The 12,880-nt window shown below is 44.3% G+C and overlaps 1 protein-coding gene across 1 annotated transcript in view; it reads left to right on the top strand.

The window, feature by feature from the left end:
• trpm4a (transient receptor potential cation channel, subfamily M, member 4a) overlaps positions 1 to 12,880 on the top strand; it is a 505,210-nt gene that overhangs the window by 192,626 nt on the left and 299,704 nt on the right. The window contains exons 8-10 of the mRNA XM_034189807.1: positions 1,576 to 1,791; positions 6,673 to 6,775; positions 6,870 to 6,988. Of these exons, the coding sequence (XP_034045698.1) occupies positions 1,576 to 1,791; positions 6,673 to 6,775; positions 6,870 to 6,988 (438 nt within the window). The remainder of the gene's footprint in view (positions 1 to 1,575; positions 1,792 to 6,672; positions 6,776 to 6,869; positions 6,989 to 12,880) is intronic.

Genomic DNA, 12,880 nt, shown 5'->3' with positions numbered 1-12,880 from the left:
GAAGAAGTCATATAGCCAGCGATTAGCTTCTACAAGATTCTGGACTTGTTCCAAAAAATCTAATTTCTTCTTTGGAGTGTGGCATGAATGGAAGCAATTGAAGAAAAGGTTGATTTCGGAAAAAATGCCTTTGATGGTGGCAAGGTCCGGGTTCAGGGCGGCCAGAATTGAGTCCACTGTTTCCATGTCAGGCCAGTTCATTCTGTCAGGATTCATGGCATGGAACAAACAGAATGCTGGACACAGATTGCAGATTCACAGACGCAGGAGGTGGAGTATTAAAAAGGCTTTATCTTAAAAAAAAAGAAAACAGTCACAGGTATGGTACACAAGTAATCTGTCAGTGTGGCAAAGGTAATCCTCAGATGTGAGGCTGAGGCGTGGTCAAAAAAAAAGATGGGTTCAGAGGCACAGAATAACCAGGTTGTCAGAGCCGAGGCAAAATCAGAGTCAAAAAAACAAGCAAGGCCACTAATGGCTGAACAGATAAATGAGGGCAAACAAGAGCAAGAAAAAAGGCTGGAACGAGGGCTGTGAGAGACAGAATCTTAAAAAAATTCAGAAAATCACATTGTTTGATTTTTAAATAATTAATTATCCTTTTATTGCATTAAATAAGTATTTGGTGAAATAGAAACACAGACCTTAACCTTTGGTACAGAAACTTTTGTTTGCAGTTCCAGAGGTTAGATGTTTCCTGTAGTTCTTGACCAAGTTTTCACACACAACAGAGATTTTGGTCCACTCCTCCATGCAGATCTTCTCCAGATCTTTCAAGTTTGGAGTTTCAGCTCATTCCAAAGATTTTCTATTGAGTTCAGGTCTGGAGACTGGCCAGGCCACTCCAGGACCTTGAAATGCTTCTTACAGAGCCCCTCCTTAGTTTCCCTGGCTGTGTGTTTGGGGTCATTGTCATGCTGGAAGACCTAGACATGACCCACCTTCAATGCTCTTACTGAGGGAAGGAGGTTGTTTGCCAAAATCTCAGGATACATGACCCCATCCATACTCCCTTCAATACGGTGCAGTCGTCCTGTCCCCTTTGCAGAAAAGCAACTGCAAAAATGATGTTTCCAACTCCATGTTTCACAGTTGGGATGGTGTTCTTGGGGTTGATGCCAAAAAGATCTATTTTGGTCTCATCTGACCACATGACCTTCTCCCATGCCTCCTCTGGATCATCCAGATGGTCACTGGTGAACTTCAAACGGGCCTGGACATGTGCTGGCTTGAGCAGGGGGACCTTGCTGCCCTGCAGGATTTTAAACCATGACAGCATCATGTTACTAATGTAATCTTTGTGACTGTGGTCCCAGCTCTCTTCAGGTCATTGACCAGGTCCTTCTGTGTAGTTCTGGATTTTCTCAGAATCATTCTTACCCCATGAGGTGAGACCTTGCATGGAGCCCAAAACTGGGGAAGACTGACAGTCATCTTGTGTTTCTTCTATTTTTTAATAATTATGCAACACTGCTTTTCTGTACAGCTCCAATGACTCTGTGTGTGTGTGTGTGCGTGTGTGTGTGTATATGTGCGTGCGTGCGTGTATGTGTGCGTATACACCCTCTGTTGCAGAGATTAGATGTGTCTCTTAGGAGCTCCATACCCTGGCTGGTGGTTGCTGGGTCTGGTCCCACTGCAGACTTGATCAAGGAGTTGCTGGATGATGATTCCACTTTTCCGTCAGAAGAGGCCAGGGCACCTGAGAGCCTCAGTGTCCGTAGCAGGATCCGTCAGAAAATTCTCAGGTTCTTCCCCTCTGAAACTGAAGTGGAGAAAATGGTCAACAGTGTGAGTCACACGACACATCTCTGAAGGCAGTTTTTTAAACTTTCAACTGTAAATTTCAGTCACAGCGAAAAGTCCACAGAGAAATTCACTCATAGTGGAGAGTCACCAGTGTTCCTGTGCAGCAAAGTTTACCAGATAAAATGTTGTTGTCCTTTTAATGTGATGACTTACAAGTTGATAGTGCGACAACACATGGCAGCAGTTGTCTTCTTCCAGGTCAGGGTGAGGTGGCCTGGCGGCTATGAAGACAGGTTGTTAATCAGAGGAACCTCTTGGTTCCTTGTCAAACAGGATACTTGCTTATGAGAGGTGATTGAAAAGTTTTGAGCCCGGCCAAGAAGAAACCACAAATGAATTAATGTATTTTTTTTTTTTTTAACCTTTTCCAGCGTCACTGCAATGACTTAATACTGTTCTCATAAAAAGTTTTATCCTGGAACTCAAGGAAGTCCTCCACTGCAGATGTGACAGCATTATCAGAATTATGGGGTCCTTTTTATGTTTGGAAACAGATAGAAGGCTGAAGGAGCCAAATCAGGAGAATAAGGTGAGTGTGGAACAAGTTCAAAACCACATTCATGAATGGCAGCCTTTGCGATGAGCGAAGTGTGGACCAGATCATTGTCCTGTGTGGAATGCTTCGACACCTCATTGGAGCATTCCACACCACTTCTGCTTAATGTTCTCCCATACTTGTTGCACATGGGAAGCATAATAGGCCCCATTGATGGTCTGTCCCTTCTGGAGATAGTCCACCATTATGTTGCCCTCAGCATCCCAGAAGACAAGAGGCTGTGACCTTTCCAGTGGATGAGACAGCTTTGGCTTTCTTCAGCAGGGAGAACCCACATTTTTCCATTGGTTCAGCTGTTGTTTGGATCATGGATCTTCTGGATCATATCGGTTGAGGTGGCAGTTCTGGGTCTTCCTGATCTTGCTCCGTCTTTGGTGCTTGTTCTGTCCAGCTTGAATTTGGCTGACCAGCATTTTACTGTAGCATAAGACAGAGTGTCCTCTTCTAATGTCATTACCATGTCCTCATTAATGTCCTTTGAAGACATTCCTTTTGTCCATTTTTCCAGTCTGACACACCCCTACTCACTTCACTGATATATCTGCAACACTGAACCCAGTGAGTCAAAATTTGACACATTCTCAAGGGAAATGTTGGTTTGTCTGAATGCAAAAGATGAAGACCAACACCCGACTTTTTCTGGGTCAGGCTCAAAACTTTTCAGTCACCTCTCAAATTTGCCCTTGAGCAAGTTTGTGTTTGTGTGTTTGTTTGTGTTTCACTCAGAAATTCCAAGTAAATTTTACAAGGGGAATTCTTAAGAAAATGCTACTGACATATATTAGTTTTTTAAAAGAACAACTCAAGTAACATTTACTAGCAATCATCAATTAAATATTGTCATTTATTAGTAAAAAAGGAAGTTCCTTCAGCTGCTCTCTTTTTCAGTTGGGGTCATCAGAGCAGATCAAAGTTGAATCTACATTTTAATTTGGCACAAATTTTACACCAGCTGCCCTTCTGACTCAACTACACATTACATGGAGAAATGTGGCAGGGCTGAGGTTTGAACCGAGAACCTTCTGCACTGAAACCAAGGACCCTAACCACTTGGCCACCACCCCTGCCGTGAGCACATTAGTCTCTCCAGTGGCTTACTCAGTGCGGGGCTGGTGGCATGGGAGGTGGATTAACACCCGACCTCCGGCCTGAGTGACCTGAGTATCCTTTGGCTGTCGGAGGAGTGAGACCTATTGACAGCCGCATGCACAGCGACTCCTGCTGGGCTCCGTCACACCTGCACATCTCAGAGGCTTTTATAGCAGGGTGTGTTTTTCAATGGTGTGTGTGTGTGTGTGTGTGTGTGTGTGTGTGTGTGTGTGTGTGTGTGTGTGTGTGTGTGTGTGTGTGTGTGTTTGGAGTAGGAACATGGTGCAAGAAGCCTAGATGGATGATTGGATGAAACATATGTGTGATTGACTGGTGTAAATGACTTCATGTTGAAGTCACATAGAAGTCATATGATGAAGTCAGACAGTCAAAAACACCGTTACAGTCAGATGTGCATGTACTTGCACATTTATTACAAACTAAAGGAGATGAGTCAGTCATTCATTTGTTCACTCACTGCACGTTGGAGGGCGTGTGCCGAGCCCTCTGACCCAGAGGGCACTGCCTTCCTGTAACAATGAGGCACCAAGCAAACAGATCTAAGACTTTGTCTATGAGGAACAAAGCGGCTGCACAAACGGGAAGACTCCAGAACGCAGAACAGACTAAGAACAAAGACAGAACTGGGCCTGGGCACACAATCTGGCAGCGTTAAAACTAAACAAAACCAAGCTTCAAATGCGCAGGGCAACGAGTGACAAGTCAACTCCGCCCACATGAACTGCTTAGACCACAAAGTGAGACATTCGCCACCTGAGTGACATCTCCAGGTCTCCCAGTTACAAACATCTGTAAAGACACCTGACAGCATATCTTCTTGAAAATAGCACTCTGTTCTTCTGAGTTTTCTGATTCCATCGATTGTCCAGATATTAATGTAACAAGGCACCAATGAGGGGGAACGCAATGAAACACAGACTTTAGGGACAAAACTCTGTGTCTGGGGTCTAGGTGAACAGCAGCAGTTCAGTCACAGGCCAGCTGAACTCAAGAGACATGAGACACCTCGTGTACATGAAGGGAGTGAGGTAAAGTTCACCTAAATCTGGGAGGGTTAGACCTGTAGGTACTGGGAACGGCCCAATGAAATGTGCTGCAGTTTCAGACACGGGGCACATGAGAGCAGACCCAGCGCCTAGAGGGGGCGACGCCCCCTCACGTCATCAACCCCACCCCCTCGGATGTGAGAGTTATCCATCCATCTTCTACCGCTTAGTCCAATTAAGGGTCGCGGGGGGCTGGAGCCTATCCCAGCAGTCATAGAGCGCGAGGCGGGTACACCCAGGACAGGACGCTAGTCTGTCGCAGGGCCACAAATAGACAAACAAACACAGACACACCCACACACACACCTACGGACAATTTTAAAGATTCCAATCCACCTAACCCGCATGTCTTTGGATGTGGGAGGAAACCGGAGCACCCGGAGGAAACCCATGTAAACACGGGGAGAAATGCAAAACTCCACAGAGAAAGGCCACGGGAATTGAAGCCACAACCTTCTCGCTGTGAGGCAACAGTGCTAACCACTAAGCCACCGTGCTGCCCATGTGAGAGTTATCAAAAATAAAAATAAAAAAGAAAGAAAAAGAAATACTGGAAAATATAGCGAAATATTAGTTATTCAATAATATCACGTATTTAACAAATAAACCAAATTAATAGGTTGAGGGTTGCGCTTGTCAGTGCAGCAGAGGGCAAGGATCCTGAGTCCAGCGATTATGGCAAGGTGGACGAACTAAAGCATGCTCGATTTATTCAAGCAGTGTCAGAGCTGGAGTTCCTGGGATTCCTCAAGTCCACCAAGCAAAAGGCAGATCATGCAGCACGACTCACTTGGGGAGGGTGTTAATGCTGCGTTTACACATAACGACGACAAGTCACGAATGCCACGAAGTACACATTCTTGACCGCTGATCACGAATGTGATGATTCGGGGCAGAGGCATCAGGTGGCCTCAGGAACTGCTGCAACCTGTTACCACACGTTACGATTAATGGCACGTGTTGCTGGAGAATTAACAGGAACCATTACGCACGGTCAAGAATAGTGTTCCGTGTTGTTGCGCGCTATTGCGCGTAACAGCGCATCGTTAAGTTCTGTCACATTGTGAACGAGGCGAATTGTCTCCACACACACCCATATTCATCCAACCGAATTTAGATCGCTCCAGTTTTTCAGAAGAACTTTGTGACTGCATGCCTAGTTGGGCTCTGTGCCATGGAGTGGCACACATGCCCAATTGCGCTGTGTTTGCACTTGTGATGGAGGGCTGTATGTGGGGTTAATCTACTGTCTCGTGTCGTACTCTCAGATCAGTTGTTGATTTGGTTTTGTGGTATGCAGGAGATCACTTGACTGAGGGTTTATACGTTCAAATAATAATTTAAAAAAATACTGTCATCACTCTTTACTCTTACTCAGTCAGTCTCTTACAATGGTGTAGCCTAAATACATGAGCTTTCCAGGAGCGCACCCAATTCATTACGCACGCTCAGAGGCATGTCCCCTCCAGTGCGCACGTGTTTTTTTTTGGGGGGGGGGGGGGGGGGAGCGACCCCGCCCCCTGTGATAAACTCATTGCCCCCTTAATATTTTTTTTCTGGCGCCGGGCTTGCATGAGAGCAAATATGTTGACTACCTCGATACTGTGTAGTTGCCAAGTAACAGTTTTTGGCCACTCGCTGATAGACCAGGGAGGACTGTAACAAGGTCGCCCGGCTCAATGCCACATGAGATAGCAACGTTGAACCTAAGGTGATCTGGTGGGAACTGTGACATTTCTGTTCTCGGGGGAACCATAAACACAGCACATCTGCCCACAATAATGGCACCTGAATGACTAAACATTGGAGAACCGATTCAAGCTCCTAATTCTGTCTTTCTGTCTTAACATCAGTTTGGGGATGGTGCCCAAGGATAAGCTCACTGTAGCCCCCCTCTGCCTGCAGAACTCCTGCCAAAACCATGACACAGACTTCATACTACAGTTGGACACAATGTCCAGCGTGAGTCCATGCAAGCGGAGACTAAATGCACTGTTATTCCTGCAGTTTTCTGCTGCAGTTATGGCGGAAGATGGTTCGGTCCTGACAGACGCCTCTGCTGTCCAGCCTAGAAACCCCATCAGTAAAAACGGTTTCTCTGCAAAAAGGAAACATTTTATCTTACGCTGGTTCCTCTGTCACTGTGTTCAGGTGCTGGGTATTTGTCAGAACAGAGAGCTGATCACGGTTTTCCACAGTGAGCAGGACAGTCCGGATGACTTTGACACGGTTCTCCTCAGAGCCCTGGTTCGAGGTACTTTGACTTTAATATTGTAACGTTTGGATGAAGCAATTATTAGCATATATAGGGTAAATCCTGGACTGCCTTTTTGTGTGTGTGTTTGAAGCTAGTAAGTGCGTATCCAGTAAAGCCAGCGAGTACACTGAGGAGCTGAAGCTGGCCGTGGCTTTGAATCGTGTGGACATCGCGAAGACAGAGCTCTTCAACAGAGACATTCAATGGAAGGTCAGTGTTGCCAGTGTGCCAATTAGCAAAGCAGAATGTCTGCTTTTGTAGGTCACACAGGTTGTGTTTAAACCTGGTTAGCGGATGGGTTCAGGTTGGATCAGAACATTCGAGGATAGACTAAACCTCAGTGTTGCTTCCAGTTTATTTTTTAATGTTTTATTGGGTCAGTAACAAGAACAGAAAATGTACGTGTATGTACATGTATTTATAACCATCCTTTGGATTTTATTGAGTTACAGTAGTGTTCAGAATAATAGTAGTGCTATGTGACTAAAAAGATTAATCCAGGTTTTGAGTATATTTCTTATTGTTACATGGGAAACAAAGTACCCGTAGATTCAGTAGATTCTCACAAAGCCCACAAGACCAAGCATTCATGATATGTACACTCTTAAGGCTATGAAATTGGGCTATTAGTAAAAAAAGTAGAAAAGGGGGTGTTCACAATAATAGTAGTGTGGCATGCAGTCAGTGAGTTCATCAGTTTTGTGGAACAAACAGGTGTGAATCAGGTGTCCCCTATTTAAGGATGAAGCCAGCACCTGTAGAACATGCTTTTCTCTTTGAAAGCCTGAGGAAAATGGGATGTTCAAGACATTGTTCAGAAGAACAGCGTAGTTTGATTAAAAAGTTGATTGGAGAGGGGAAAACTTATACGCAGGTGCAAAAAATTATAGGCTGTTCATCTACAATGATCTCCAATGCTTTAAAATGGACAAAAAACCAGAGATGCGTGGAAGAAAATGGAAAACAACCATCAAAATGGATAGAAGAATAACCAGAATGGCAAAGGCTCACCCATTGATCAGCTCCAGGATGATCAAAGACAGTCTGGAGTTACCTGTAAGTGCTGTGACAGTTAGAAGACGCCTGTGTGAAGCTAATTTATTTGCAAGAATCCCCCGCAAAGTCCCTCTGTTAAATAAAAGACGTGCAGAAGAGGTTACAATTTGCCAAAGAACATATCAACTGGCCTAAAGAGAAATGGAGGAGTATTTTGTGGACTGATGAGAGTAAAATTGTTCTTTTTGGGTCCAAGGGCCGCAGACAGTTTGTGAGACGACCCCCAAACTCTGAATTCAAGCCACAGTTCACAGTGAAGACAGTGAAGCATGGTGGTGAAGCATCATGATATGGGCATGTTTCTCCTACTATGGTGTTGGGCCTATATATCGCATACCAGGTATCATGGATCAGTTTGGATATGTCAAAATACGAAGAGGTCATGTTGCCTTATGCTGAAGAGGACATGCCCTTGAAATGGGTGTTTCAACAAGACAATGACCCCAAGCACACTAGTAAACCAGAAAAATCTTGGTTCCAAACCAACAAAATTAATGCCTCACAGATGTGAAGAAATCATGAAAAACTGGTTATACAACTAAATACTAGTTTAGTGATTCACAGGATTGCTAAAAAAGCAGTTTGAACATAATAGTTTTGAGTTTGTAGCGTCAACAGCAGATGCTACTATTATTGTGAACACCCCCTTTCTACTTTTTTTTTTTTACTAATAGCCCAATTTCATAGCCTTAAGAGTGTACATATCATGAATGCTTGGTCTTGTTGGATTTGTGAGAATCTACTGAATCTACTGGTACCTTGTTTCCCATGTAACAATAAGAAATATACTCAAAACCTGGATTAATCTTTTTAGTCACATAGCACTACTATTATTCTGAACACTACTGTATGAAGTAGAAGTAAGTCCTCGGTTGGTGATTATTCCTGGCTTCTGTAGCATGAAGTGGATGAGAGTCTGACTGCACCAGGATGGGACGGTTTTAGCACAGATTTCTAGACTGGACCACAGACATGATGAAGACCATTATCCAAGCTACACAAAACGGCCCTGGTGTGTCAGGTTCCCAGATACATCGGGACAGTGGGTTTGTCTTCCAGACACAACTGGAAGTCCGGAGCTGAGCGGAAAACGTAAAGGTGGGGAGCTTGTACTTTTTATCAACATTAAGTGGTGTCACCCAGGTCACGTCACTGTGAAAGAAACAGTCTGCTGTCATATAGAACTTTAGCTGTCAGCCTCAGACCATACTACGTGCCTCGAGAGTACAGTCACGTGATCGCTGTATGTGTTTACATTCCACCGCGTGCACTTCCGGAGAAGGCGTGTGACGTCATTCACTCCACTGTTGCTAAGCTCCAGACTCAACATCCTAATGCCTTCATTTTTATCTCTGGGGACTTCAATCATGTTACACTGGAGTCAACTCTCTCTGCATTCTATCAGTTTGTGAACTGCCCCACAAGGAAAAAACGGACAATTGACCTCATGTATGCCAATGTGAGGGAAGCTTATAAGGCTATTCCTCTGCCTCCACTGGGTAAATCAGATCATAATTTGGTTTTATTGCAGCCACAGTACATCCTGTGTGTGCGCCGACAGCCAACCGTCACACGTTCATTCAGGGTGTGGTCCCCTGAGGCAGAGGATGCTCTGAGGGACTGTTTTAAGTGCACAGATTGGAGGGTGCTGTATGAATCATATGGGGAGGATATTGAGGGGGTTACTCACTGCATAACTGACTATTTGAACTTCTGTTTGGACATTATTGTCCCCACCAGAACTGTACACTGCTTTCCCAATAATAAACCCTGGATAACCAGTGACGTCAAGGACCTCCTGAACAAGAAGAAGAGGGCGTTCAAGGATGGTGACCGGACAAAGCTGAGACGCGTACAGAGAGAGCTCAAGGTCAAGCTGAGTGAGGCAAAGCAGTATGGCAGGAAGGTGGAGGAAAAGTTACGGAATAATAACATGAGGGAGGTCTGGAATGGGATGAGAACCATAACTGTAAAACAGCGGTGTAGTGGAGGGGAATGTGGAGAGGGCAAATCAGCTGAATAATTTTTATAATCATTTTGATGCAGCTGCCTGCTCTAGTACCGCCCCCAATCCCTTCTACTCGCTGGGGTTACTCATGCGGCACACCATGTACACCCTTCATTACTTACCTCCACTCAGGGTCGGACTGGGAACAAATTTCGGCCCTGGCATTTTTACTCTGGACCACCCCACTATTGGCCCGATGATCCACCCCCAAACACGCACACCCACCCGTCCATACCAAACCCCCAATGAACAAATACTATACACCTAAACACCATGAACACACACCTAAACACACACTTTCACTGTCATTTCACCTTGATCATAGTACAAAATGGAAGCAAAAGCACACAGGTGGAAAAAAGCTTTTGTGTCTCCAAAGTGTGTGTGTGTGAGTGAGTGAGTGAGAGAGAGAAAATTAAGGTAATATTTTGCATGAACATTACTGAGTGGAATGGAGGCAAAAAAGAAGCTTGAAAAACTTAAATAACTTGACTAACTAATAACACCAAAACCTTTAAATTAAATTGGTTAAAATTAATTAACAGTGTAGAGGACAAAGCAAATTAAGTTTACAAAACCACTTAATTAAATGTGTTGCTAAACTTGGGTTTGTCTGACTATAAGTGTCTTGTGTGAACTCAGTGACTGAGTTAGAATTTCTTTAAAAAACATACAAATTTCTATTTTAGGGTTTTGTTTTGTTTTGTTTTTAAACTGAGCAAATAATTTGTTTTAGAGTGTGGAATACTCCAAAGAATATTTCACTTCTGTGAACTGATCCTCATAATGTGTAAAGTGAAATCAAAATGCCAGCATGGCTGCAGCTTTGAACACTGTTACAAACAGCCCCGGCCTCCCCTATTACCATTATAACTGGTCAGCTGTCCCAAATATTTCACTTCTGTGAACTGATCCTCATAACGTGTAAAGTGAAATCAAAATGCCAGCATGGCTGCAGCTTTGAACACTGTTACAAACAGCCCCGGCCTCCCCTATTACCATTATAACTGGTCTGCTGTCCCAATAAAGATCACAGCTTTGACCCCCTAAAACAAACAAAAAACATCACTCATTTGTTTTATCTTAAATTTTCACCCTCGTTTCCACACCAGGAGCAACATTCGGGAATAAATCCGAGCAGCAGGGAGATCGCGAAGCGCAGAGAAGTCCAGGCGCCGAGGACTCAGTCCATTCACAGGGGCGCAGTGTTACCAGATATGAAACATGAAACTATCGTACCAAAACCTCAAAATTATCGTATTTTGGGAGAAATGATCGTACACAAACAAAACGCATACAACGTAGCTATTTTAACGTTTTTTTTTTAAATTCCCAAATAATTTTATGTCACATTTTTAAACAGTAATTATAGTAATGGGGAAACTAGAACGCACTACTAGAAAGATTTTTATTTTTTTCTGTGAAGGGACACAAACGTGTTAATTACCAGACTAGAAAGTGTCGAATTCAACCTCGAGGTCGCTGTCGTCATCCGATGCCACTTGTGCAGATTTTGTTCAACACAGAAAAAATGTTGACACCTCCATAAGGAACTTGAACTTTTTTATTTTTCTTGTATATCTCTTTGATCTTGTGTTTTGTTCGTTTGTTGTTGCATTTGTTGAAATAAAGTTTCAAAAAAAAAAAAAAGATGTTGTTGGTTGGGGAATCTTTCTGTCACGGCACAGATTGGATGGGAACTCATTACTTTGTATGGAGAGGGGGCGGGCTTTCAAATGATGTTGTCCCGGGCGGCCAAAGCCAGCAGCAGGCCTGTGTGTGGTGTGTCTTTGATGCCGCCTGAGTGCAACGCCTGCAGAATGATTCTTGGGTGTCAGAGAGAGATGCGTGTTTGGGCAACCAACTGAAATTATCGTACATTTTGGATTTTTTCCCCATTACTGATCGTACATCGTACAGAGGGTAAAACTATCGTACAAATACGATAATTATCGTACATCTGGCAACACTGGAGGGGCGGGAGCGGCCTCCTGCTCTTCCTGCAATCTGATTGGCCACCCTGTATGCTTCTCCAATTGTCATTGGCTGTTGGTCATGTCAATCATTGTGCTCAATGTAAGTCTCCGTTGTGTGATCAAACGGAAACAAAACTGAAACCTAGAATAAGACTGCGCCATGTATGAAACACTACAGAACTTTTATTTTGACACAAATTCAGGAAGTGGTTCTGCAGCTGCGCCGATTAAATGCTGTAGCTTCACCGATCACGGACTTTCCTCGTGTTGACAGCAGCGGAGAACACTGTATTTCCATAATCTCTATAAATATGGGCGGCCCGGCCCACGCACGTGAAAACGTGCAGCAGCCCACCGGGCAAATGCCCAAAATCACAGATTATCAGTCCGAGTATGCCTCCACTATCGATGCTCCTCTCTCTCGGGCAGCTACCTCAATTAGTACCTCAATTAGTGTGCCATTCAAACTTGTTAATAACCCCCTTTCTGGTCACTGTGAGCCTCCTCCCCCTGTCTCTATAACTTCAGACATGGTGACGCGAGAGCTCAGGAGACTCCAGCCCAGGAAGGCTGCTGGAGTCTCCTGAGTGTGTCCTGGACTTCTGAAACTCTGTGCGGCTGAACTGGGTGAGCCTCTGCAGCATGTCTTCAACCTCAGCTTACATCTTGAGAGAGTACCAACTTTGTGGAAGGCATCATGCCTCATCCCAGTTCCAAAGAAGTTACATCCCAATGAACTGAATGACTTCAGGCCTGTTGCTTTAACTTCTCACATCATGAAGACATTGGAGCGGCTACTACTGCACCTCCTCAGACCTCAAGTCAGTCATGCACTCGATCCGCTACAGTTCGCTTACCGGGAGAAAGTAGGAGTGGAAGATGCCATCATCTACCTACTGCATAGAGCTCATTCATACCTTGACAAGTGGAAATGGTGCTGTAAGAATCATGTTTTTTGATTTCTCCAGTGCCTTTAACACCATCCAGCCCCCACTGTTGAGAGATAAGCTACTGTGGATGAGGGTAGACCCACACCTAGTCTCCTGGATAACAGACTATCTC

This window comes from Thalassophryne amazonica, chromosome 16 (genome assembly GCF_902500255.1).
Source record: "Thalassophryne amazonica chromosome 16, fThaAma1.1, whole genome shotgun sequence".
In the NCBI taxonomy this organism is placed as follows: domain Eukaryota; kingdom Metazoa; phylum Chordata; class Actinopteri; order Batrachoidiformes; family Batrachoididae; genus Thalassophryne; species Thalassophryne amazonica.
Note: the sequence above shows the minus strand (reverse complement) of the source record. Positions and strands in the feature narration are given on the sequence as shown.